General features: G+C 43.0%; 3 protein-coding genes and 1 long non-coding RNA gene across 7 annotated transcripts in view; 2 read left to right on the top strand and 2 right to left on the bottom strand.

Annotated features, from left to right (window-relative positions):
- Positions 1-1,761: 1,761 nt before the first annotated feature.
- On the bottom strand, positions 1,762-15,277 carry LOC122870948 (tetraspanin-8-like). Of its 2 annotated transcripts, XM_044185384.1 has the most exons (11): positions 14,866-15,277; positions 13,412-13,481; positions 11,783-11,860; positions 11,574-11,690; positions 11,050-11,124; positions 7,097-7,192; positions 6,776-6,889; positions 5,277-5,324; positions 4,953-5,036; positions 3,958-4,061; positions 1,762-3,879 (listed from the first exon to the last, which is right to left on the bottom strand). In XM_044185384.1, exons 2-11 carry the CDS (start codon positions 13,469-13,471, stop codon positions 3,846-3,848), a joined length of 810 nt encoding a protein of 269 aa, XP_044041319.1. In that variant the 5' UTR covers positions 13,472-13,481; positions 14,866-15,277; the 3' UTR covers positions 1,762-3,845. The 2 variants fall into 2 exon arrangements, with proteins under 2 accessions (XP_044041319.1, XP_044041318.1); XM_044185383.1 differs by lacking the exon at positions 14,866-15,277 and having other exon boundaries at positions 13,412-14,409.
- On the top strand, positions 3,966-12,478 carry LOC122870949. The gene is made up of 3 exons (XR_006376743.1): positions 3,966-4,076; positions 7,724-8,433; positions 11,801-12,478. It is a non-coding gene; the product is annotated as an uncharacterized LOC122870949 (long non-coding RNA).
- On the bottom strand, positions 14,866-17,376 carry LOC122871604 (vegetative cell wall protein gp1-like). Its single transcript, XM_044186921.1, has 4 exons — positions 17,184-17,376; positions 15,807-15,904; positions 15,284-15,578; positions 14,866-15,242 (listed from the first exon to the last, which is right to left on the bottom strand). The coding sequence occupies exons 1-4, from the start codon at positions 17,374-17,376 to the stop codon at positions 14,866-14,868; spliced, it is 963 nt and encodes a 320-aa protein (XP_044042856.1).
- ptprr (protein tyrosine phosphatase receptor type R) overlaps positions 17,174-26,879 on the top strand; it is a 44,095-nt gene continuing 34,389 nt past the window's right edge. For 2 of the 3 annotated variants that reach the window (XR_006376741.1, XR_006376742.1), the window contains exons 1-2: positions 17,174-17,583; positions 22,277-22,599. Coding sequence is in view for 1 of the 3 variants with exons in the window: in XM_044185381.1 (XP_044041316.1) it covers positions 17,499-17,583; positions 22,277-22,599 (408 nt within the window). In the remaining 2 variants the exon portion in view is untranslated. The remainder of the gene's footprint in view (positions 17,584-22,276; positions 22,600-26,879) is intronic. The other variant, XM_044185381.1, reaches the window with a different exon arrangement.

Here is a 26,879-nt window from a genome sequence, read left to right as displayed (position 1 = left end):
ATCATCTTTACACTATAAGACATTAGGTAAATATTTACATTTTAGTCCAAAATGCTTCAGGGGACGCGCTGTGTGAGTCCAAATGTGACAAACAAAAGTGCTGATTCTTTGAGAAACACATTCATACTGTTGATGTGTTTTTATTTGGTTTGATTCATCACTGTCTGTCTCCTCCTGTACAGTGTACAGTCATAGTCAAAGGAAATGATTCATTTATATGTCATTTGTGATGTTGCATGTGCAGGTAAAACAAGGCTAGGCTTCAAATAGCTTCAGAAACAGCCTTCAGGTGTAGCCGTTCAAAATACGTGAACACTTTTGTCTTCAGATGTCACACAACAAGGTGAACAAACTGGTTCTTTTCTAGCAGAAACAGCCCTAGGAGTGTGATTGTGATTAAATTACCTATAAATCAGAATTTTCTACAGTGAAGAGCAATTTCCTTGATTCCACTGCAGCAATCTGCCTCATTCTGTCCTGTTTTAAAGATGCTACACACATGCAAATGTCTGAAACTAAAACAAGTCTACAGCCGTGCTAGCAGCTCTGTGAGCCTGTACTTTATTGGCACACTAAATGCTAGCATTAGCATGCTAACAGGATCACAGTGACAATGCTAACATGCTGCTGTTTAGCAGGTATAATGTTTACCATGTGCACCATCTTAGTTTAGCGTGTTAGCATGCTAACATTTGGACGTCATCAGCTCTGCGGGTGTTTGGTCAGAAACCAAAGTGTCGGACGCTTTAACATGTCGACCTGATGGTGGCGCTAGATGGAAAGTCAGAGGATCAGCAGAGTTATTACAGTTCATCCTGAGGGGAGCATGAACGATGAAGCACATTTCATCAATATCCATCCAACAGTTGTTGAGATGCTTCAGTCTGAACCAAAGTGGAGGACCGACAGACTGACGTTGCCATCCTTAGACTAAAACAAGCCCAACCTGCAACGAGTCTTATTTATTTTCATTTTCTACTGACTCTTTTGATAAACAAGCCCAAATACACATAAGTAGTCATGACAACCTTTGACCGGGAGCCGAGCAGTGGCATTGTGTCCTCTGCTTGGTCTATTTCAGCCAATCAGATGTTATTGTCATGGTTTTGGGGTTTTGTCCTGTTTTGTCGTCTCCCTCACCTGAGTGTGTTTAAGTCTGTGTCCTTTGTGCTTCGTCGGTTCGTCCCCGTTGCTATGTTGGCTGTGTCCAGTCTGCCTGTTGGACTGATGACTGTTACCTGTTTGTCACCTGCCTTCCTATATCTGCCAGTAAGCTCTTAATAAACCGCTCAAGTCACCGTTCTGCTTCCTCTGTCTGCGTTTGGTTCCTTTCCCCGTTCGCCAGCGCAGTAACAGTTGTATTACTGGATTTGAAGGCACATATTGCTGCCATTATTCAAACAAAACTGCATCCAATGAGACTAATATTATGACGTAACTCAAATGCAAAAGCTCAGTTTGCTTTTTTCTTCTCGTAATTAGACGGCACACTGTCTGCTCTCTGCGAATAAAACTATACAGCATCAACAGGTTGCTGTTGTTTTGTAGGAATAAGACCAAGCAGATACAACATTGCAAATCTAATTTAAAAAATTATAAATATGATGTGTAACTATTCATTCACTAACATTGCCAGTGGCAGTTTCATATTAATTTTGGCAGCGATGTGGCATCAAGACTCGAGTCTGGTGACTTTCGACCCGACCCGACCTGTGACCCTCCGAGCCCAAGGATGAAGAACTGATGTGGTTAAAGAAAGCGTGCAGCAAATCAACTTTTTATTTTCCTGACACAGTATATTTACATTTACGCTCCTTTGAAGTTTTTCTCTATGACGTTAAACATTCATGACTAAATAAGCATCAATTGATCTGGCAGCACGCAATCAACCCACCAACTGTCATCAGATTTGGATTCAAATGTTGCTAAACTCATGATTAGTACGTTGAAAAACTCCAAAACTGTTCTAACTTTGGCAGAAAATTCTGTTCACGTAGGATCCCAGGAGTTTCAGTAAGAAGGTGATCGATAAAACAGCTTTTTGGGCCCGAAACAAATTTGCGTTTGCTGTTCAGACACCAGAGCTAACACCAAACCTAAACTTCATGCCCAAACCTCATGTCTTTTTTTCCCAAAAAGCCATTTTAATGTAAGTTATTCACGTTGCTCTTCCTATGAGGGTAAACAGCGTCGTTACTCTTCCCAGCGCACCTCTGCCGTGACCACGCCCCAACTTCCAGATAGCCAATTGAGTCGTAGTCCTGCTTGCGTCATCGGTTTGTTTACAGCGTGCGGCTGACAGACGCTCAAGACTCGCTGCTCGCCGCTGGGACATCAGTAAAGACGCCGCGCCTTATATTTATAGTGACACACATTTTTTAAAATATGCTGCTAGCGTGATGATCTGTCTCTGAACGACCAGCCCAATTACAGACGTGGCTAATATCGTCAGCGGTGAAGACGTACTCAGATCCTTTACGTTGAAGTAAAAGTAACAATACCACAGTGTAAAAATACTCTGTTACAAGTAAAAGTCCTGCACTCACAACTCTACTTGAGTAAAAGTAAATATTACCAGCAAAATGTACTTTAAGCATCAAAAGTAGAAGTACTCACTACGCAAAATGGCCACTTTCAGTGTTTAAATTATGGAGCCTGCAAGGTCCCGAAAGATGATAATACTTTGTAAACACAAGTTATTATCAGAGATAAAAAATATATTTTTCGGGTTTCGGTTTTATTGTTTCTTTCCACCACTGAACATTGTGAAATACTTTTGTTGTGAGCTAGCTAGTTAATGTTATTTTTGTTTTCTTTGCCTTTTCAGCAGACATGAACAATAACAGCACGGTAAACTCAAATAAATAACTTTGATACTAGCATGCATTGCTCTTGCATTGTCTGTCAGTAGGCTGATGTCTAGATTATGTTTACAATAGATTATTTTGGTTATGTTTGCAATAGATGTATCAATGTAGGTTAACTTTGAATAGCATCGTTGTCTACAGTCTTTTGCCTTGCTATGGCATAGCCTACCTGCTCTTTAAAATAGGCTACGGATAAAAGATTACCACAAGATGGTGTCAGGATCTGTTCATCTAGCTATAAGAACGGATGCTTAAAGGTTCAGTGTGTAACATTTAGGGTGATCTATTTGCAGAATATGGCGGTAAAATGTATTAGTGTGTTTTCATCAGTTTATAATCCCCTGAAAATAAGAATTGTTGTGTTTTCGTTACCTTAGAATGAGCCGTTTATATCTACAGAGGGAGCGGGTCCCCTTCCACGGAGGCCGCCATGTTGCACCGCCATGTTTCTACAGTAGCCCAGAACGGACAAACCAAACACCGGCTCTAGAAAGGGCCTTTCGCGGCCACCGTAGTTTCTCCTGCACACTTGGAAGGGGAGGGCGAGGCGAGCGGTGTTCAAATGGTTGCAAACTGCAGTTTCACCGCTGGATGGCACTAAATCCTCCACACTGGACCTTTAAAAGGTAAGACTGACGGGATAGAGCTAATTTGCCACTGGTATGAGCACATTATACTGCATATCTACGACGTATAGCGTAAGCAAACTGACAATATGAATGAAATGCTTTAGAATATGTTCAAAGTACTAAAGTCAACTTTTCCAGCAGCAAAACAGGCGTCTAACAGTGTTTACATTCTGAAGATTTGCGTGAGGGCTGTGTGACTATGAAATATTAGTATTATATTGGCCAATGAACTCGATCCTGGGAAGGCGTCAGAGGTCACAGGTTATGGCAGAGGTGCGACGCAGGTAGACATCATGATTTTGACCCTCGGCGGTTCTTGACATGCAATAATAGTCCAGTCCAGTCCTCTTCACAGCGTCTTGGCTTCTCCAACATCAAGGCACCTTTAAAAGAAAAGTAGAGAAATATTTTGAAGCTTTTTGCATCCTGGTTTTGTCCTCAAAGTGATGGTAGCCGCCTACTCTGCCAGGTTGTACAGCTGCTGGTAGGCAGGCGGTTCGTCGATGAACATCACTGGTACAGACATCTGGTAGATCATCAGCGAAGACAGCACCAAGCCCAGCAGCTACAGGGGAACACAGTGAGTTCATTTTGACACTGACATTTTTCACTTGCTAGCATGCTTGCTAATCCTCCTCCCCAGAGTCAGATGAGAAGATTGATATCGGTTTCATCTCTGTGCGTCCAGTACAGAGAAAAATCCGGGATGTGATTAGCCTAGCTTAGCACAAAGACTGAAAGCACAGGGAAACTGCTAGCACAGCTCCATTTAAAGAGAGAAGAAAACAAGTCCAAGTCTGTCTGATTTACATGTTGTATCTTGTTAATTGAACAGGTGAAGAAATAGAAATGTTAAAACAAGATATTGTGGTTTTAGCAGCAGCTAGCGTTAGCATCTCAAAAGTCTTGTCCTCATAGTGGGGTGGCCAGGTTTAAGCTCTGTTCTAACTATCCTCTAAGCTTGTTGGCTAACGGGACACAACATGTAGATCAAAGATGTGTTTTTGTCTCTTGGTTTAGAGGTCATTTGACACCACAGCAACGACTGGATAGTTTGAAATTAAGCCATAACTAGATACCTTCAGTGTCTTAACCACCGGTTCTAGTCAACAAAAGCCACTTTACTCTTGAATGAGATGGAAACTTAGCTAACAAGATACATGCGCTAAGCTAGCCAAGTTTTTCACTGCTTCCAATCTTTGTGCTAAGCTAGGCTAAACACATCCTGGACCCATCTCTGTATAGGATGCGCAGAGATGAAACTGACATCCAGCTTCTCATCTGACTCTCTGATATTTTTAAAAATTTTTGGCTGTTCTCTGTCATGGCTGAGAGAAAAGTTTGTTTATTGCACATTGATGTCTTTATTCTACATCATGTTTGCCTCTTCTTCTTTTTTTTTTTCCAAGATTAAAAATTTGTAGTGTGGCTAAAAATCCCAAAACATTCAGCTCACCGCCAGGGCAAACAGAGTGAAGACGACGGCCAGTTTGATGTTAGCATTTGTTGTAACAGAGTCCATGATGAGGGGTAAGCAGTTCTGGTGATAGGAGGAGAAAGAGGAGCCACTGTTAAAAGGGTCAGTTCACCCAAATTACAGAAAAACATATTTTCTTCCTTCCCCCTAGTGTTATTCAGTAACTATAAATTATGATAATGTCCTTCTGATATCCAAAAGGGCCCTGTTTGAGGTTAAAAGCTTGTAAAATTAGCTTCTCACAGGCATTATAACACTGTTGATGCCACAGTCAGTCAACAAAGTCATCTTTTGTCCACTGACCTGTACGAAGACAGACTTCTTCTGCCGGAAATAGTTCAACAGGAAGTTCTAGAAGAGGAAACAGAGAGAAACTCAATAGTCTGTTTGTGTTCATGTTCTTCTATCTTTGCGAGGACTTTTAGCCCCTGATATTGAGGAAGAGTTTTGTAAAGCGAGTATATTTTGTCCAGTCCTCACTGGCTCCTCTGGGGATCACGTCAGCAAACTCTGAGTGTTTTAAATCTTAAAACCTATTTGTTCTCAAAGGCATTTTATTGATGCTTCCATTTGTTCTTATTCTTTATAACAATTCTTGTTAAATATTTATTCAAAACTTTTTATTGTATTTTTTGTAACTTGGAAACACTTTGTAACCCTGGTTTTCTAAGTGCTAAACTAAGTTTTACTCACTTAGTTACTTACAAAACTCATTAATTTAAACCCACAGTATGCCGCTAGGGGTCTCTCACATCAAAACAATAAAAAAGACGCAGTTTGAAGTCGTGAAGTAGCGTGGGATCATGGGAGTTGTTGTCTTCATTGTTAAAAAAAACCCCCACCATTGCTGATGAAAATCTATCTGACGTGACTCGGGCAGAAATCATGTTCACGGACGGGGTAATGTATTAAAGTTTTATTCACGTTACGTTTAGTCACGTTCGCCGACTTCCTTCTTCACTCTCTGACGTTTCCCGTGTTTCCCCCGGAAGTTAAAGCAGCTAGAGGGGGTAAAGAGGAAATGACGCCACTGACAGGCGACCAAATGAAACGCACCGTTACATTGAATACAATTACAGATTTCTCTGCGTTTGAACATTGTTGAAAACATTTGGGATAATGTAAGCACACAACTCAACAAAATATATAACTATTTTTGTTAGATTTGTTTTGTTGTCGTGTCATTTTAATGCGGAAAAGTTACATGTTAAAACTTTAACAAAAGACTCAAATATTGCAGAGATTGTCTGAATGTAGATGTAAATCAGGAACTTTCTGATCAAAGAATAAGTAAAAAAGATTTTACAATTCTGACCAAATATTTGACATCCCTAGCGCCAAGTATTGAAAAGTATCAAGTACCAAAAGCTGCGTCAGCAAGCTTGTCTTGTTTACTTATTCTTTGATCAGATAGTTCCTGATTTTAGACTTTTTTCTGTTGATTTCCAGGTCGGGCTCTGCGCTCGCAGCAACCGGTAGCTTTTATCACAAGAACCTTTTATTACATTCAGTATTGTGTGAATACTACTGGCACTTTTAATGTCTTAAATTGTCTCATTGTGTTTGTCTTTATCTCGCCTTGCTGCAAAATGAATTTCTTATTGCGACATACAAAGAATGTGAACTGAACTGTATTTTGTTCAAAGTTCTTGTACAACTGCTTGTGTTTAGAAACAGTCTGGCTTCTTTTGTTAAACGGGGGGAAAAAGTATATTTCTCAAAGTATGGTATTGACAATATGAGTGTTTTGGTATCAGTACTGAAACTCAGGTATAGTATTTCATATGTGTGTTAATACTCACTCCGTAGTTGACGGTCTGACACTTCCCCTCCTCCGCCTCCTCCTGGCTGCACAGACAGGACTTGGGGATGTTCTCCCCCCAGTCCTTATAACTAAACAGACCACAGCAGTGCAGCTAAACACAAGAGAGAAAGAGCTAGTGCCCCCTACAGGCTGCAGTGTTCATTACACCCCACAGAACACAACAACATCCAGATGACTCATCTGTTCACAGAGATTGATTTCCATCGTCTCATCTAACTCATGAAAAGAAAGCAAAATGTTGTTTTAATGTGAAAACACACACTTCTGTGTTTACTCTGTGAGTGTGTGAGCATCTCACCGATGTCTGCAGAACTTCAACCTGATTCTTGATGTCGTCCGAAGCCTGATTCAGTGGAAGAAACGAACGCCACCTTTCCTCCGTCAGACTCTCCAACTATAAACACACATCACAAATTAAATGCAAGACATTGGGGCTGCAACTAATGATAATTAGGAGGACTTTGCATTTTATTCAATAGTCAGTCAATTTTTTAATTAACTTACTTGATTAGTTTGTAAAATGTCAGAAAAAAATAAATAAAAACAAACGAGAGACAACATCAGTGAGCTTTAGTGTTGGTAAGCGTATTTTTGAGCTTTGGACAGAGCCAGGCTAGCTGTTTCCCTCTGCTTCCAGTCTTTATGCTAAGCTAGGCTAACCGCGTCCTGACTCCTGCTCTGGATTTAACACGCAGACACGAGACTGATATTAATCTTCTCATCTAATGCTTGGACAGAAAACAAATGCAGATGTCTGTCAAAATGTTAAACTACTCTTTTAAATTGAGGTGCCACAGATAAAGGGACAAACGTTTTTGTTGTTTATCCCCAGATTTATTCACAGTTATAACTAAAGAGATGAAGATACGGATGAAAAAAAAATGCATTTTGTGTGAAAAAGTAAGATAATGTTCTTGTTTAACAGCACCAGAAAACCAGTGGTGGGAGAAGCAGTGGACCTTTTACCTAAGGAAAGGTAGCACAGCAGGAAAAAGAGATGAGGTTGATGGTGGAGCACAGCGGAGCAGGCTCTGGGAGGCGGAGGAGAAACTGCAGGAGGAGCAGAGCCTGAGACCGAAGCATGAACAGGAGGTGCAGAAGCTCAAAAAAGACATAAAAAAACGAGTCTGTCCTCCAGAGCGCCTCCAGCTGAGACCTTGGATGAGTCAAATACTGAGATAAGGGACTTGAAAGAGCTCCAGAGTCTTGCTGCAGCTAAAGGCTTCAGCTCATGGACAGAGTCTCCAAGGACTTGAAGCTGGTCGAAAGGCTGAAGGCTGAAAAAGAAGCCCTTGAGCAGGAGCTGGAGAGGATGAAGCTCCTGCAGAGAAGAGGTGACTGCCGAGCAGCTGCAGGACTTGAAGAGGCAGCTGGAGGAAAAGGAGCTCCGGCCTCGAGCTGGCCTCCAAACAGAAAGCTCAGGAGGAGACCAATCAGGGCGCTGGAGAAACAGGTGGAGGTGTTCAGGAAGCAGATGGAGGTCGAAATGTCCAACCGAAAGGAGACTGCTGAGGTCATCGAGGAGGTCGACGCTCCGGAGAAGGTTCAGGAAACGACAAAGAAGCCTTCTGTGTGGAGGAAGAAGTCTGTCACCCCAGAACACGGCCGCAAATACAAGCAGCAGCAGGAGTGAGAGTAATAATAATCAATATATGAATAAGAAAACAATAGTTGTGTTTCTGTAAAGCATTGATAAGTATTCATACTGTTATCTATTGTATTATAGCGCGATATAACAAAACGCTGTGTTTTCTGAGGAGATGATGATTTAGAGGGTAAAAGGTTCATTAACAAATACAAGTTGCAGGGTTTTATATGTAAATTGGCCTACGTGTTGCACTATTTGTTTAAATTGTGATAACTGAAAAAAAACATATAATTACATCGGAAATCAATAATCTTGTTACAAGTAGATCTTTTGAAATGAAAGTGTCGAAAAGTATCACACTTTTGAAGAAAGTACATGATAAGGCACTTCAAATGTTCATATTGTCACTGTGTGGACATACGTGGCAACACATATACAAATATATGATATGTACTAAAAGAAGAGCAATAAGAATTATAAATGAGGTGGATTCAAGAGAACATACCGACTGACTTCATCAAGCGCTGGGTAACAAAACTATAAGTAGGACTGTTTGTGTTACGATCAGGTAATCAGAATCAGAAAGACTTTATTGATCCCCGAGGGGAAACTCTTTGTTACAGCAGCTCGCCTTTACGTCAGTGCACACAGGAACAGAAGTACTAAGCAAAAAACATATAATACACTATAACACAGGTCAGAAAATAAATTAAGTACCAAGTGGGTATAAGTATAAAATTAAAATAAGTGTAAAGTACAGAGTGGGTTTACCGGTTGATGATAATAATATGGTATAAAGTAATAGTGCATGAACTGTCAAGTTAAGTGTAGCTTATTAAGATTATAATGAGACGGAGGATACTGCACAGCAGTGATAGAGGTATGAATAAATATCAATAAATAGGGAATTTTAAACTGAAAAGAGTATATTGCACAATTATTATGTCAAGTATTGCAGAGATGTTAATGATCAATGTCCAGTTTAGTGACTTCGGGTCATACAGACTGACACTTAGAGGGAGGAGTTAAAGAGTCTGATGGCCACAGGCAGGAATGACTTCCTGTGGCGCTCTGTGGTGCATTGTGGGGGGATGAGTCTTCCGCTGAAGGCGCTCCTTTGTTTGACCAGCACGTCATGGAGCGGGTGGGAGACGCTGTCCAAGATGGCGTGTAGTTTGGCCAGCATCCTCCTCTCTGACACCACCGCCAGTGAGTCCAGCTCCACCCCCACAATGTCACCGGCCTTACGGATCAGTTTGTTGAGCCTGTTAGCGTCCGCTACCCTCAGCCTGCTGCCCCAGCATGCAACAGGATAGCACCGGCCACCACAGACTCATCAAACATCCTCAGCATTGTCCGGCAGATGTTGAAGGACCTCAGCCTCCTCAGGAAACAGAGGCGGCTCTGGCCCTTCCTGTAAACAGCCTGAGTGTTCTTGGTCCAGTCCAGTTTATTGTCCAAGTGTACTCCCAGGTACTTTTAGTCCTCTACCATGTCCACACTGACCCCCTGGATGGAAACCGGGGTCACTGGTGCCTTGGCCCTCCGTAGATCTACAACCAGCTCCACAGACTTTGTGGCATTAAGCTGCAGATGGTTCTGCTCACACCATGAGACAAAGTTCCCCACCACAGCCCTGTACTCCGTCTCATCACCACCGCTGATACATCCCACCGCAGCAGAGTCCTCAGAAAGCTTCTGAAGGTGGCAGGACTCTGTGTGGTGGCTGAAGTCTGTGGTGTAGATGGTGAAGAGGAAGGGAGAGAGCACAGTCCCCTGAGGGGCCCCAGTGTTGCTGACCACGCTGTCCGACACACAGTGCTGCAGGCGCACGTGCTGTGGTCTGCCAGTCAGGTAGTCCACAATCCACGACACAAGGGGGGCATCCACCTGCATCGCTGCCAGCTTCTCCCCCAGCAGGGCAGGCCGGATGGTGTTGAAAGCACTGGAGAAGTCAAAAAACATGATGCTCACTGTGTTTGCCAGCTTGTCCAGGTGAGTTTGGATGCGGTTCAGCAGGAAGATGATGGCGTCCTCAACTTCCAGCCGGGGCTGGTAGGCGAACTGAAGGGGGTCCAGGAGGGGTCTGACCATGGGCCGCAGCTGTTCCAGCACCAGTCTCTCCAGGGTCTTCATTATGTGGGAGGTCAGCGCCACCGGTCTGTAGTCCTTGGAGCCACTGGGACGCGGCGTCTTCGGCACAGGAACGAGGCAAGATGTCTTCCACAGAACAGGGACCCTTTGAAGACTCAGGCTCAGGTTGAAGACATGTTGAAGGACTCCACATAGCTGGGGGGGCACAGGCTTTTAGCTCCCCGGGCCAAACGCCATCGGGGCCTGCAGCCTTGTTTGAGTGGAGCTTCATCAGCTGTCCTCTCACCTGGTCAGCAGTCAGGCACAAAGCAGAGGTTACAGTCGGCGGGGGCGTTAGCCTGAGAGCCAGTTGAGGGGGAGTAGGACTCTCCCAGAAAGATGGGGAGGGGGAGCAGTGGACACAGAGGAGTCTGAGGGCCGACAGCAGCTGAGTTAGAGGCGGGGGTGATCACAATTAAAATTCATTCAATTTTCAAAGCCTGGACGTCACCAAAGCTCTGGGTCAGGGTTGTTAAATTCTGTAAAGGTCTGCACCTCGCTGTGTGTGCGTTAGTCAGGGTTGTTGTTACCTTGGGTCGGGCGACGGCAGCGGAGACTCCAGCTCGCAGCATCAGCAGAGATCCAGTCACCATACACACCAGGAACTGCAGAAGAAGAGGAACTGAAACCAGAAGTCTCCCAACCGACCGCATCATAAGAAAATCCATGTAGTTTTGGCTAAACGTGCCGAGCTTTGAGGATATCTGCCTCCAAAACAGCGGAGGGGGAATTAAATTTCGGTTGTGCTTTAATTTAAAAAAATAAAATAAAAAATCTACAGCAACATCTCTTTTCCAGAAACACTTCCATAAACTGATCTGATCATAAATTCTTTCTTTGATACAAAGGTTATAAATTGATTATGCACTGTGTTTTGCCTTTGTAGGACACTGCTGTATATTCATGTTTAGATGCAGGTGAGAAAATGCTTTTTGGGTGAACTGACCCTTTAAGTTTCTCAGGGTCTCTGGTATTGACTCGTGTCCTCCTGTGCACCACACATGACCTGTACTGTTAACGGTCAATACGTTTAGTTTTCGGGGTTTCTGCTCACCACAATCAGAGCCCCCCGGTTCTCCTTATAGGCTCCATAGGCTCCCAAGATGGCGATCACCACGGTAACAGAGCCAACAATGTAGAGGACGATGCGACTGGTTGTCTGAACTTCTAACTGGATAACAGAGAGTTGATTGGCTGGTTAGTGCTGTGTAATAAGCGTGTGTGTGTGTGTGTCTGCAGTGTTAGCTGGTGTTTCTGTCTTACATCATTTGCTCCATGCAGGTCGTCCAGCGATGGAGACAGCAGAGCCAGGGAGATGATGACGATGAGCACACCCATGATCTGAAACATGAGAGGACAGCAGGAAAACTACCGCAAACTACATCAAAGAGGAAAACAATTACATGATGAAATAACCGGCCACCGATGTGAAACTATCTCCTCTACTATTGGTGTGAATTCTGGGGATGATGTACCACATTTTTTGGACAAATATTTTGGGAAGGAATCTGGAGAATCACACCAACAGATCCCGTTGACATTCGTGGGCGAAAAGGAACAACAACTTATTACAGAAACCTCCTCAAAAAATATTTACTGCAGCAGCAAAAACAGCTTGTAGCTGGTTACAGGCCGATCCACCTACAGAAGATAACTGGCTTGAAATCATCAAAGAGATTCGTGAGATGGAAAGACTTTCCATCTAAGACGGACAAAACGGATAGTATATTTCTTGGAATCAGGAACTTGGCTGGTGGTTTGCTGTTTTCTTTGCCAGTCATGGATAATTATTAGCAAATTAAGTAGTCCTGCTGTCCATAATCCATAATATATGATGTTTGTTTGTGTACACCGTCCTGCTGCCCCAAACACTCACTACAGCACCACATGTGGATTCATCCGCCGCTGAAAATAGTCCCCAACAGATGCACCGTTTCCTCCTGTTAGTCTGATAAAAACTACAGCTGTTTTTAAATGAAGCTATATATCTGTGAGGTGTTTTTAAAGATTTACATCTTCAGTAGGAACCAATGGGCTCGGAGCTGAGAGCCGCAGACAGGAAGTCAGAAAGAGAGCATGTATAGGTATGTATATATATATATATATGTTTGTGTGTTTGTATGTAATAATAATAATAATTGCCTTGTTTCTGCTTTTCTGTTTCAGTCCTGTAAAGCACTTTGAACTGCATCTGTATAAAATGAAGCCTAGAGCTGAAACTGGTCGATTAATTGATTAGTTGAAGAAATGCCAAACGTTCTCTGGTGCCACCTTCTCAGACGAGAGCCTCTGATCTTTTCTTTGTTTTATATCCCTGTAAACTGATTATCTCTGGGTTTCGGACTTTTGGTTGAACAAAACAAGATGTCTGAAGACGTCACCTTGGACTCTGGGAAGCTGTGATTTTGACATTTCATAGCCCAAACAATTCGTTGAAAAAATAAAAAAATCAGCAAATTAATCGATATTTAAAATAATCGTTAGTTGCAGCCTTAAAGGTGCCACACAAATAAACTGTTGCACTGCTGTTACAGAGCAGCTGGTAAGTTTCAGTTTCCGCTGGAGCTCAGGGCTCATAATGCAAGTCATCTGTGATGTTTTCCATTTATCAAACTGACCGTAAATCAGACAGTTTGTCACATGACTGGATGGAAACAGACCCATGTCAATCAATAACAGACAGATTCAAGCTCAGTGAAATGCAGAGCTGTTTTACATTTTGTTTAAATCCTGACTCTTAAATGCACCTCGTGCATTTCACCAGCAGAGGTCACTCATATTCTGTGTTTTGGCTGCATCACTGTTCTCCACTACGCACTTTGTATCTTCTCAAAAAAAGCTTCTAAGGGTAAACAGAGCATTTTTTTTCTGCTTTAAAATCCAGTCACTCACCACGAAGAAGATGTTGAAGCTGATGAAGAGACACTTGACACAGGGGCTGAGCCGAGGCATGCTGCTGCTGCTGCTGGTCAGAGCAGAAAAACATCAGAATGTACAGTGATGTTGGTGTGAGTTGACTGTTGTTCAGAGGATGTAGTGAAACTGAAGCGAGGAGCCAGACGATGGGCAGGGCTTCCCGTAAGAGATGGGAGGTGTAGGAAGCTCCTTAAGGATAAGATATCGAGGAGGAGCCACGCTTCACTCTCCAAAGAACAATGAAATCCAAACATAAAAATCCACTTTTGTTTCCATGGACTGTAAAATATACTCCTTCCATTGCCTGCGCCAGACCAGTTTTGGTGGGCGACCCCTTAAAACAAAGCAATATTTACTTCTGACAACCAAAGAGTGCCTTTTCTGTTTTATTTAAATAACTTTTAAATGCCTAAAGAGATAAAATTCTCCAGTAATGCTCTACAAAAAAAGCATACATTAGAAGAATGTCCCAAAAAATAAACGTACATCTATTACATCACATATCTGTGATGAAATAGACTAAACTCACTTGCTAGCTTTTCCGTATCTCCCGGCCTTCCTCAGTGAATGACACCGAAGGCTGGCAGGGATACGGCCAAGTTAACCTTGAATTTAGAAGACTTTATATATTTATGTAGCATAAATGTTTTTTCCCCTTAGATTTATCTTGTGACCCTTCGGGAGGTCCTGACCCCAAGATTGGGAACCGCTGTGCCGGATCATGCATCAGTATCCCAGTTATGATCGGGTTTTTGTTGTATCCTGGTTATGTGTTTGCAGATGTAAACGTCATTTCCTGGTTTCAGAAACCTGGATAAGCCCTGACTCTGGTTTGCTGGAATATGCCGATTTGGGATGACCTGGCACACGAACACGTTATCCAGATTAGTTAGACAGTAGTTAGACAGTAAATCAAAAACTATGATGATGAAGGATGTAATGATGGTCTACGTGCTGAAAGTAAAGTCTGGCATTGGTAATGCAGAGGATAAATTACATTACTGATGATCGGACGGAGCAGACAAATCAAATAGAGTGGTGCATGCAGCCAGAAACCAGCCCGAGTTCATCCTCAGCTGCTGAAGTTGGCACAGGAAACAGCTGCCTGCTGCTTAAACAAAAAGTAAAGAAAAGACAGAATAACGAGCTAAAAGAGGCAAAAAAAAGCAGTTTCCAAGTGGTGCTCACTGCAGAGCCAAATGGCCTGTGGTCCAGCTCCACCCCAAATCTGGACCTAGTCAAGCACCACCTACTGGGCTGTTATGCAAGCCCTTCGTCAGATCCTGCATGGAACTTACAAACGGCATAACTACACTTACATAGTGGCACTGTGAGAGATTAGGACCCCCCCGCATTAAGATGTAGGCTATTTGTGAATTAATCTCAATCATTTCTGATTAATTAATGTAATAACGTTTGACCTAGGTTACCTAATCTGTGAATCTGGAATGGCTGGACCTGGAGGTGGAGCTGGACCTGAGCTGGGGAGTGGCTGGACCTGGAGGTGGAGCTGGACCTGGAGGTGGAGCTGGACCTGAGCTGGGGAGTGGCTGGACCTGGAGGTGGAGCTGGACCTGGAGGTTGAGCTGGACCTGAGCTGGGGAGTGGCTGGACCTAGAGGTGGAGCTGGACCTCGAGGTGGAGCTGGACCCGAACTGGGGAGTGGCTGGACCTAGAGGTGGAGCTGGACCTCGAGGTGGAGCTAGACCTAGAGATGGGGAGTAGCTGGACCTTGAGGTGGAGCTGGACCTAGAGGTGGAGCTGGACCTGAGCTGGGGAGTAGCTGGACCTAGAGGTGGAGCTAGACCTAGAGATGGGGAGTGGCTGGACCTAGAGGTGGAGCTAGACCTAGAGATGGGGAGTAGCTGGACCTAGAGGTGGAGCTGGACCTGAGCTGGGGAGTGGCTGGACCTCGAGGTGGAGCTGGACCTAGAGGTGGAGCTGGACCTGAGCTGGGGAGTGGCTGGATCTCGAGGTGGAGCTGGACCTGAGCTGCGGAGTGGCTGGACGTCGAGGTGGAGCTGGACCTAGAGGTGGAGCTGGACCTGAGCTGGGGAGAGGCTGGACCTCGAGGTGGAGCTGGACCTAGAGGTGGAGCTGGAACTGAGCTGCGGAGTGGCTGGACCTCGAGGTGGAGCTGGACCTAGAGGTGGAGCTGGACCTGAGCTGGGGAGAGGCTGGACCTCGAGGTGGAGCTGGACCTAGAGGTGGAGCTGGACCTAGAGGTGGAGCTGGAACTGAGCTGCGGAGTGGCTGGACGTCGAGGTGGAGCTGGACCTAGAGGTGGAGCTGGACCTGAGCTGCGGAGTGGCTGGACCTCGAGGTGGAGCTGGACCTAGAGGTGGAGCTGGACCTAGAGGTGGAGCTGGACCTGAGCTGCGGAGTGGCTGGACGTCGAGGTGGAGCTGGACCTAGAGGTGGAGCTGGAACTGAGCTGCGGAGTGGCTGGACCTCGAGGTGGAGCTGGATCTAGAGATGGAGCTGGACTTCAAGGTGGAGCTGGACCTGTTTTATACTTCTTTTACACTTACTGAAAATATAATAATGATTAGTAAACTATATAAACATTCACTTGTTATGTTTCTAACATAGGCTATATAGGGTTAACATAATAGCATGCTAACATTTATGCTACATTTACATTGTGTTAGCAGAACCGGAAAACCTCCCATTTTACATTTTGTAACGTTAAACACTTCTCCAAGATGGCTAGCTTTGTTGTCAAACCGGATAAATGGCACTTTAGACTAAATTAGCCAGTTTTAGCAGTTAGTTAACAAGTGACACCTGATACAAACAAACTTGTTAGCTCCTTTTTAATTAGCGGAATCAATTGTTTTGGGTTTTATTTAACTGCTAGCGGTTGTTGTTGGTGGCGGCCATTTTGAAGTAAGTAGTGGAGATTTTATAACTTTAAGAAATTCCCTTTATGTGATCGACTCATAATTATTATTATTATATTAAAACTAATGTCCTGATGTGAATGTTTTATTATATTATGTATATATATAGTATTAGCACAGCACTAGCATTAGTATAGTATTAGCATAGTTACCTAAATTGGAATAAGTAATATGCTAATATTATGTCGCTACTTAGCATAAACCTCAAAGTGTTGCTAGTTGCTGAGCTGGGCTCACTTGGGAATCATTAAAATTCCCAAATTTCATGGCAGTCCATCAATAGTTGGACGTTTTTCCTCACTTTGCTAAATAACGTTAGGCTACGGTTTGTACCAAGTGATTTTGTTTTGTTAGTCTAAACGCGGCATTAGCTTGTTAATGTAACATGCTAATTTGTTTAGCATAGTAGCTATATTAGCATTAGCTTATGATACAGAGGCCAGCGAAAATCATCCATTACTGTTTGAGGTAAGTTATTGCATCATGAATCAAATTTGATATTTTGACTTGTTTGGGGGGGTCAATATGATTTAAATTTACACATTTTATTTTTTAATCAATCAGTACCTAACTTTAGTTGTTGAAATATTTACCTCTGCACCAAAGTATTGGCTTAAAATAAAATGAAAAATAAACTTAATTAGATGAAAGAAACAGCGAGGAAACGCACTTAAAGTAATTGTTATCTGAATAAATGCCAATATAAATTAACAGCATGCTGAAAATCTTAAGGATTTATGCTGGTCTCTGTTCTCCACCACGCCTTTTCTCCTCCCCTTCCTCTCTCTCTCACTCTTCATCGTCACCACCAGCCTCCACCTGAACCCCATCTCACCACCACACACCTCTCTGTCGTCTCTGACTGTCAGACGGAATAAAACTCCTGTTTCTCCCGGAGCTGCTGCAGAGCGGCTGTTCCTGCTTTAGCCAGGCCGCTGTAGGACACCGTAGGGCGGGGAAGGAGCGAGGCGGGGAGCCGGTGTTGGAGCGGATCCCTGGAGCTCTGGTAGCGTCTCCCCCCCCCCCCTCATGCTGCATGCTGCGGACCCACAGATAGATGTAAGGAAAAACACACCGGCTGCTTTCCTTGGTGCATTATAACAACACCGAGAGAAGCTGCAGGAGCCGATTTATTTCAGTTTGAGCTGCAGAAAGGAAGAATGGGTCGCAGAGGAGGAAGAGGAGGATTTCTCACCATGTTTCTTTTCTTGTGTCTGATATGGACACAGCTGCTGCTGATCGCAGGTAAGCGTCTGTTGTCTCTGTGTTGCCTCGAACCAGACATATCAGCAGCAAGAGTGCTCAAATCGATGTATCAGCTTATTATTTTATTAATTAAATAGACCTCTCTGTCGTTCACCTTGTAAAAATAACCTTAAAATGCTGGTAACAGCTCCTCAGACGCTCGCATTTGTTTGCTTGCAAACCGAATATCTGTGTTGCTCAGATAAAATAAGCAAAATAACCTCTTTAACTTGTGATGGGCATTTAACCATTTCAACCTCAGATATTTTATGATATCTGTTACCGATTAATCCTTAAATAATGTTTGTTGCAGCTCTAAAATCTTGCAGGATAGTGTACATTACAATCCTCACAACAGAAGCTCAAACCTTCCACAAGAATATGATAGGATGTGTTATCTAGTGAGCCCATACAGCATGTGGAGAAATGCCACAGAATAGGCTAAATTTGTTCACTATTGTGTATATATGACGTACTGAAAAGATCCAACACGGATGATATGGTGATACTGTGCAGGAATTTACCTGAAAATAGCTTATGATGAAGTCGTTGATGATCATTTCCATGATTGATTTCATGAATCAGTTCTTTTTTTCAAGTAGTCATTTAGTGTAAATTCCAAATTCTGTTCTCAGAGGTCAAACATCCCAAAATGGATTCATTTTAAAATGATATGAAACAGGAAATCCTCACACAGGAAGAAGCTGGGACCAGATAATGGGTTTTTTTTAATTTTTTTTATTATTATACTGGTGATGAGGTGATTTTGTCTGGATGGACCTCTGAGGTTTTAAGGCCAAGATATTGGTGTGCTTAATTAACAGGAAATATTTTAATCAAAACGACAGATTTAAACATTTTAAAATCTCTTTAATGATTATTTGAAACTGCAGCACAAAATGCAGATATACCCGCTGCAACTTCAGGGCTGTTAGATGCCACGTTTGCTGTGTGAACACTCAAATCTGAATTCAGGTCAGAGTGACCCACCAGACTGAGCAACTGGTTGCCTAATTGGCTCCCATTTGCAGTTCCTCCAGTGGCCGTTAAATGCTGGCTGTATTAACGTGAAGGCAAAAGTTGAGCTCTCTCGATTTTCCAAATTATTTTTAAAACAAACAATACTGAATCGGTGATATATGGATATTTGTTAGTTTGCATGCCCAGCGTACTGCACTCATTAGGGGCAGTTGTTGCTTGCTCCGCACCCTCAGCTCCAACCAGGCTCCGTTGCTTTACCCAAATTGAGATTTTCTTGCTCCAGATAGTGGCGAGCAGGAAATGGTGGCGTCACATACACTATATAGTCTGTGATTCATCCACAGCTCTGTCAGCTTTTAAAACGTTTTCTCCCTCGGGCCAAACGGAAGCCAAAATAACAGGAAACTGTATTTTTTTTTTTTTTTTTTGTGCAGCACTTTTTGAAACATCAGTAACTTAGAGCATATAACACCGAATGAAGATGCGATCATGCATCATACATTTTGAAGGAATTTCTAAAAATGCTCAAGAGTCTGTTCTCCACCTAAACGAGGACGGTGGCGACACAAGTCGTCCCACTACGTGAAACGGGTTAAAAATCTACTTTATCGAACACCAGGCGGATCAGTTTTGTAAGAGCAGGAAAGAGTCCGAGTTTGGTGGGATGCACCAAACCGCTTGTTTCTCTCCTGACACTGATTTTAAATACCTCAACTCGTGGTCAGTCCTCTTTTTCCCAACTCTAAACTCTGTACAAGCACATTTACTCAAGTACTGTACTTAAGTACAATTTTGACATACTTCAGTATTTTAATTTTCTCCTACTTTATACTTACTGCACCCCATTTATTTGATATTTTTAGTGACTTTGTGGATTGAGATTAATAATACAAAATATAATCAACAAATAAATAAGATATATATTATACAGATTAAGATAAGGTAAAACTTTATTGATCCCCGGGGGGGCAGCAGTATATTAAGGAAGAAGCTTAGTTCTGTACCTGGACTGTAATAATGAACGTTGATTACATGAGAGGCACAAACTGGACCTTCCAGTATTTTCTAAATGACACATTACTGGTCTTGAGTTGTAGCGGCCTCTTCAGGACAATTAGTGTTATGTTTTTAAACACAGAAGTCAAAATGTATGGATGTTTTTATTAATAAGCTAATTATTAAGCTACATAACATTAGACGCAGACAGACAAACCCGGGTCGTTTTCTAGTGTATGTGTGTGTTGGGGAGTGTGTGTCTCCCCACAGAGTTACCTGGTCAGCCCTCTCTAACTTGACCCGTGATTGGCTGACAGCTCCCACAGAGGCGAGGCAGGGCCGACTCTTCTGTCCAATCAGAGCACGGCTCAGCTCAGCGATGTGCATAGCAACCAGGACGCTGTCGCAAGGGAGAAAAGAAGCCAGACAGAGAGAAGCTGTGTCAGCTCCACAGCCATCTCAAAGGACTGGTTCAGTCAACTGAAACCTCCTTAAACTGCCGTCTCAGGTTATTTTTAATTTAACACAGCAAAATATAATGCACACATTTATTTTTGAGAAACAGCCTCTGAACTGGCTTTAAGCTCATTCACGGCTGACCAAAATACCTCCTTTTTAAAAAACAAAAACAAAACAGGAAGCTCACATGAAACAGACATGTCCTTACATGAAACAGACATGTCCTTACATGAAACAGACATGTCCTTACATGTCTTTGACTGACTTACGCAACAGATTTTTTGCACAGATGCAGCCAAGAAAAGTAGTCCTGTCCTCGGCAGGCAGACAGTCTGGTAGACAGGAGTCAGAGAACACTGTCAGATGTTTTCTTGTCTTCCTTTCAGCGTATTCTCTGCCAGAACAAACAGTCTAACAGACGCCTGGACGAGCGGCCTGTCAGCTCAGACTGCGTGGAGGTCGGACTGAAGCTGTGTGAGAAACCTCCAGCATCAGCTCTGCATTCACGTTTTATTGGACAGTGAGAAACACCTGCTGCATCTCTGGCTGATTGCTGAACGCAGCGAATTACATGATGATGATGAATGTGTATTCATCATGTTGGAGTTTGCGTTTGTTACCTTCACAGCGTTGTGTTTTTAGCCATGCTAATGGCTTTGCTCCAGGGATAACAATGTCGGTCTGTCTGTCCGTCGGTGGGTCGGTCAGTTTGTCCACCACTTTTGTCGGATGGGTTGCCTTGAACGTTCTGCCAGTAGGCTTGCACTAAATGCATCAACAAAGCAAATTTCTTTCCCTAGCATGGTAGTGGAGCCATTTATCGAGTTAAACAACAAATAGGGGCCCTTGTGTTTTTCCTCAGTGTGATTAAAAAATGCCTGCTAGAAGCAGTGTTTCTGCTTTTCACCAATGCAACACTCTGTCCAGGGGCTACAAATACAAATGTGCCTTTTGGCTAACTGCACAACAACTCTGTTAAATAAATCTGATACATAAAATAAATGGAGTCCAACCATCTGCGAGAGAAAAAGGAGCGCTCCTCTTTCTCTATTATCCTACGCAAAAGTCTGTCTATAGTCTTTGCTAAATCACAAAGGTACATATTTTTATTGATTACTGAAAAGGGAAGATTTGCCTTTTGTCAACATGCACGTCCATGTTGTCTTTGCATCCAACAAACACTGGAAATCAAGAAGACTGGGCTCAGGTCCAGCTGCTGAAGGTTCTGGTTTTCTTTAAATAGACTGGTCCATCTCGGGTCCTTTCAGCTCCCAGTATGAACGTCTGTAGCTGTGAATGTGAAGCCGAATGCTTCCGGGGAAAAAGCACTTCGCTCAGTAGATTATTTTTTCTCCCAGGATAAATAAAGACTGAGAATGAATTATGCAGTGTTCATATTCATCACGGTTGGGTGAGTTCAGTCGGTGTGCAGGGGTTTCCTCTCAGCCTGCCTGCAGACTGATGAAAGCCTCCGTCCTGACCAAAGACGCTGTGACAGCAGAGAGAGAGAGAGACAGATGGGACCTCCTGCTCCCATCTCTCTTACTGCTGTCTCTCTGGGAGTCCTGCTGTGTTGGAGGGCTACATATTTAAGATTAGAGGAATGAGCATATCTTCTTCCTCTTGAGTCTTTAAAGTCAAGTCTGAAATGACTGTTGGATAAATCCCTCCGCAGTGCTAAAGTGTGTGGAGGGTGGCGTCTCTTTTATTGCCTTTCAAAAACAAAAAAAATGCAACCGCAAAAGTGTAAGGAATGGACTAAACAGTCTGCTTTAGCATTAGCTGCTAACATTAACATTATTAAAAGAACAATGATGCTAGCTTTTTGTCGGTGACCTGTTAGCTTCGACCTCAGTCTTTTGGCATCATTACATGGCACTGTCTGAGTTAGCATTATATCATATATACACACACACACACACACACACACACACACACACACACACACACACCCCCATATTTGAGACCCTTTGTCAGCGTTTTCTTTTATTTTAGCGAGTCAGCCGTGAACATTATAAGTAGGCAGGAAACTGTTTTCAACCAACTCTCGGAGCAAACGGTAATTAGCTACCTAGCTACAGCTGATACATTTTTGCCAGCGACAGTTCTCATTTCAGTCAGCAAAATTGTCAGCTGTTAAAAATGAGAAGTTGCTTTTGTTTACTTCTACCTGAATTCAACGACCCACTGTTTTTTAAAAGTCACTATCAACGGTAATGTCTTCCACCTTTTATCTCACCTCGTCTTCTCTCCTCAGAATCGTCTTCTAGTGATCATGAGCTTCGTCTCTTCCCTTCTCGTCGCTCCGGTCGTCTTCCTCCACCTCTGCACCCCCAGCACGACTTGAACCCACAGCACGATGTGGACACCGTGCTAGAGTCCCACCACCTCCACCTCCACCACCATCATCACCTTCATCAGCACCCTGCCAGGTTAGCCAAAGGGATGCCAGCCGCCCTCTTGGAGTCTCGGTTTCGTCAGGAGCCCGGCGGCCATCGAACCCTCGACCTGCTGGCACGGCCACATCACGAGGTGCAGCCGGAGCACGCTGTGGTGTCTGCACGCCATCTGGTTACCGTGGTGAGTAATCTGCTCCCTGATTGGGTGAGAAAAGAAGGGAAGTGGGAAGTTTTTTTTTTTTTTTTTTTTTTTTGTGTGGTTGCAAAATGTATTTTCTGTATTCCATGTGAATCTACAATGCACCAATCAGTGATCACCTGTCAATCAGACTGAGTTTCCGTAAATACCTGTTAAATAGTGGTTGCTATCATTTCTCATGCTAGCTAGCTTCTTCTGTTTATTTGAAATGAACCAGAAATACGAAACGTGTTACTTCCTGTCTAGTAGGAAAGAGACGCTAGACAACAACTGTTTCGACAGAAAGTTCCCACACATGCAGTTGGGAAATGTACCCTAAAATGTGTTTCTGAAGACATTTGAGGCGGGAAATAGGATCTGGATTCATCTCTGATCAGCGCTGCCTAGTTTGACAGTTTGATCTGAGATTCGTGAGCCTGGTGGACGGACCTGCAGACTGGACGCAGGCCCAGACCTACAACCAATCAGAGCAGCGACACGTGTGACATGTGACTCGGTCTGACGGGGTTGTTTGGTGACGAACGCTGCCACCATATACGTCACCTGCCTCCAGATCAGCCAATAGCAAAATACAATTGCAGTAGCCGGGTTTCAACCTGTACAGGGCGGTCACATATTATAACACAATATGTAGAATTCAAATACTTTGCACTAAAATGTCAAGATTTGGACCTGAATCCATCAACAACACTACTAAATACCCATATACACTGGTTTTCAGCTAAAACAACCGGTTTGGGGGTTTAGTTGCTCTTTAAATTTGGACCTGTATTGGACGAGCAGTTTTGTGACAAACCTGTGGCAGGCAGACTAACAAAGTGATGTGTTTAAAGGATTAGGGAGGGTTGTAGAAATACAAAATCTATAGAAATGTTCAAATGCCTCACCAATTGGCACATCCTGGCTACTGTACTGACTTCTTCTTCTATGTATGGCCAATCCAGTTTGCGCTTCGGGTGTCACTGACGCATGTCAGATGCTCCATGATAGGCCGGTGTGTATTGCACGTTATTGTTGTCATTATCAGTTGAAAGTCTAAAGGTGTTTTTGATGCAGCATAATACCATCAGCTGGATAAGATGTTTGTGTTTACTTTATTAGCATCATCAGACTCCTGACATGTTAGCTTGAATCTGAGAGCCTCAGTTTGACAGCCAGCTAAACTCCAGCGACTGAAGGCCGCAGATTAGAAAAGTCTGGAAGCTGGTGTGAGTAAGCACTCCCACGAGGCTCGCTGATACGATCGTTTGATAAAAGAAGGTTGTCTCCTCCCTCACAAAGGTTACAGGCGACTAACACAGAGGAGGTCAGAGGTCAGAGCACACAGACAGTAAGTGAATGATGGATGAGGAGCTGCAGACTCCTCCTGTAGGTACGGGACTGGAGGAGACTGAGACAGAGAAACAGACAGATACAGGTTGTTAATGAGAGAGACGGAAAGATAAAAGTGGAAGAGTCAGATGGCGATACAGTGACACAGGAAGCTAAAATGGATGGTGACTGTTAGGAGTGGGTAGAAAAAACGATTCACATAAGAATCGCGATTCTTCTCCGTTGCTGAATTGATTCATAAATGACAAAAATCGATGTTTGTAATAGCATTAAATAACGTTATGTTGACGAAACGAAAAAGGTGGAACTGAAAGGTTGCGAAGATTTTGAATGCAGGACTTTTACTTTTAACAGTATTTCTACACTGTGGTATTACTACTTTTACTTAAGTAAAGGATCTGAGTACAGCGCGCACATATTAGAGTAATCTTGTAGTTCACCTTCAAAAAAGACAAGCGTTTGGGCTAATTTTGAAATTAATGACTTAATAATTACCTTTTGCAAGACAAAGTTGAAGTATTTTGTGAATACTAAGTACCCCATCACCTCCAGATTAACGCTAGCAGAGCGGAGCACCAAAGTTCAGCACTAACAAACGAGACCGGCTGGTGGGGCAAAGACTATAACTCTGTCCACAAAAGCCCTGCGTCCGTACAGCGTTTTGGACGACGATGGCTTTCCCCGGTACTAGTGTTGCAGCAGAGATGCTCTTCTCCGCTGCTGGAGACGCAACGTTAGCAACAACACAGCCCTTTACTCCAGAACTCACACACACATCAACTTCTGTTTTCACTAAAACATTTAACCAGTGATGTTGGTCATTAAATCACACTTTCATTATTTTCATAAAGGAAGATGACCGTAAGATGCTTCCAAGTTAATGCAGTTAACTTTAATAAATAAGTTTAATAAAAAAGCTTCATCAAGCTTAACTGTCGGTATGTTTCCTTTACAGCTCAGTGGGCAAAGGACAGGAGTCAGTAGTTTGGCACACACAATATAGTGCCCCCCTTTCTTTTAACTGAATCAAGAACCGTTTTGAATTGAGAATTGATTCTGAATCGATTTGTGACACCAAGAATCAGAATCGAATCGTGAGGTTGCCAAAGATTCGCACCCCGAGTGACTGTCGGAGGCGAAAAGACCAGAAGCTTCATAACATTTCGTTCTGTTTTACACAAACAGTTTCTGTGTCCCAAATACTGAACACTGATTCGGTCTGACTATAGGTTCAGAGAGTGTGTGTGTGTGTGTGTGTGTGTGTGTCCGCCACAGCTGTGTTTACAGTCTGTACTGCGGTCAAACTGTTAAAATGGCAGCAGACTAAAATGACTGCATTTTTGAATTTTTGAATGTTGTGTTGATGGACACTTTGTCCCACAATGCAACACTCAACAGGTACCAATGTACCAAAGAATAAATTCATAAATCTCTTTGGTTTTACAATTTTTATTATTTTTTTATTGAACATTTTTAGGTGATTTTCATCCAGCTTTCATATAATACTCTAGGGCTGCAACCAGAATAGTTTTTTCCCCATTATTGATTATTCTGACAATTATTTTCTCAATTAATCTTCTTTTAAAATGGCCATTATAATATACTGTTTGCATGCTAACATGCTAAACTAAGATCGCAAACTTTGCCTGCTAAACATCAGCATGTTAGCATTGTCATTGTGAGCATGTTAGCATGCTGATGCACATCTTGCACATAAGTATTAAACAGTACACTATATTAATGTCTTGTGTACTAACTGCAGAATAGTGGACTGCCATTAATACACAGTGTTAAACTTAACAGGATCAGAGTGGAAGTGTGGAATTGGGACACAGTCTGATTCACAGTGGGCAGACATTTATTTATAGGAGAAGTGTAGCAGATTATTAATTTAACTGAGAATCTGCATGCCTCAGCTGTGACATCTCACCGCCAACGCTCCCACATTTCTGCCCAAACAGTCAGATGTGTCGTCGCCACAGATGCATTGTGGGAGGGGAGGCAATCTGGAGAAACCGCCGGTGGAAATCAAAAGACAGACGTGAATGTTGGGAGTTAATAAAACACACACACGCATTTGCTAAGAGTGCACTGAAAAATTAATATGAAATCTTTAATTTGTACTTCAGTAAAGTAGAGATTCTTGTTCAGGTTACCTGGTCGTGCAGTGGCATTTTTGGACCAGTAAAATAAAGGACCAGTTTTTTAAAGAGCCTATCAAAAGTCCAAATAATTAAAGAAGCAGAAAGTTTTTATTTGACAAGTGTATTGCAGGACCAGTTGAAGAAAAGAGCCATGGCTACAGATCCTTACAACATCCTACCAACCATGCAGCACTCCCTAGCAACCGCCCAGACTCACCAAAGAAAACAACTAGCAACACCATGTACAATACATCACTTGGCAACTATCTTGTCATGCCCTAGTAACTGTGCACACCACGCTAGCAAGAACCTAGCTATTGCTACCACCTGGAAGTTCCCTAGCAACCACCACAAACGCACTAGGAACCAACTAGCCATGTCTTCCAAACCAAACAGAACAACACTGCAACCTCCCAGCAAGAACCTACTGACAACATAGCAACCTGTCTGCAGCAATCACATGGCAACTGCTTAGCAACGCCTTAGCAACCGTCTTATCAGTGCCCCGAGAAGGCTGTTTGATTAAACGGGCGGGATTGCTCAAAATTGGTGATGAATTATCTTCATTTTTATTATGTCTTACTGGTATAGCTCAAGGTCACTAGACAGGAAGTCACATAGAAAATAACATATAAACAAAGGTAATTCTTCTGTGTAAGTGAATATCTTGAGATTGGAAATCAGCTAGTTTTAATTACACTGTGACTTGACTTTTGCAGCCCACTCTGTCCTCTCTCTGTCCCTCTGTCCTATCAATGAGAAACCGTGAGGCTCAATACTGCCTTA

Source organism: Siniperca chuatsi, linkage group LG23 (assembly GCF_020085105.1).
Source record: "Siniperca chuatsi isolate FFG_IHB_CAS linkage group LG23, ASM2008510v1, whole genome shotgun sequence".
Classification (NCBI taxonomy): Eukaryota; Metazoa; Chordata; class Actinopteri; order Centrarchiformes; family Sinipercidae; genus Siniperca; species Siniperca chuatsi.
This window is presented reverse-complemented; position numbering and strand designations above follow the sequence as displayed.

Bases quoted from the DNA above. Each gene is read 5' to 3' on its own strand.
- LOC122870948 (XM_044185384.1), bottom strand. From the start codon at position 13,471: ATGCCTCGGCTCAGCCCCTGTGTCAAGTGTCTCTTCATCAGCTTCAAC. The intron at 11,691-11,782 runs GTAAGACAGAAA...TCTGTTATCCAG, and splicing joins ACCTGCATGGAGCAAATGAT to TTAGAAGTTCAGACAACCAG. The intron at 3,880-3,957 runs GTAGGCGGCTAC...TTTCTTTTAAAG, and splicing joins CAGCTGTACAACCTGGCAGA to GTGCCTTGATGTTGGAGAAG.
- LOC122871604 (XM_044186921.1), bottom strand. From the start codon at position 17,376: ATGCAGCATGAGGGGGGGGGGGGAGACGCTACCAGAGCTCCAGGGATC. The intron at 15,905-17,183 runs GTGTGTGGTGGT...CTCCATCTCTAG, and splicing joins CAGTCAGAGACGACAGAGAG to ATCCAGCTCCACCTCGAGGT. The intron at 15,243-15,283 runs GTCTAGCTCCAC...CCCCATCTCTAG, and splicing joins CAGCTACTCCCCATCTCTAG to GTCTAGCTCCACCTCTAGGT.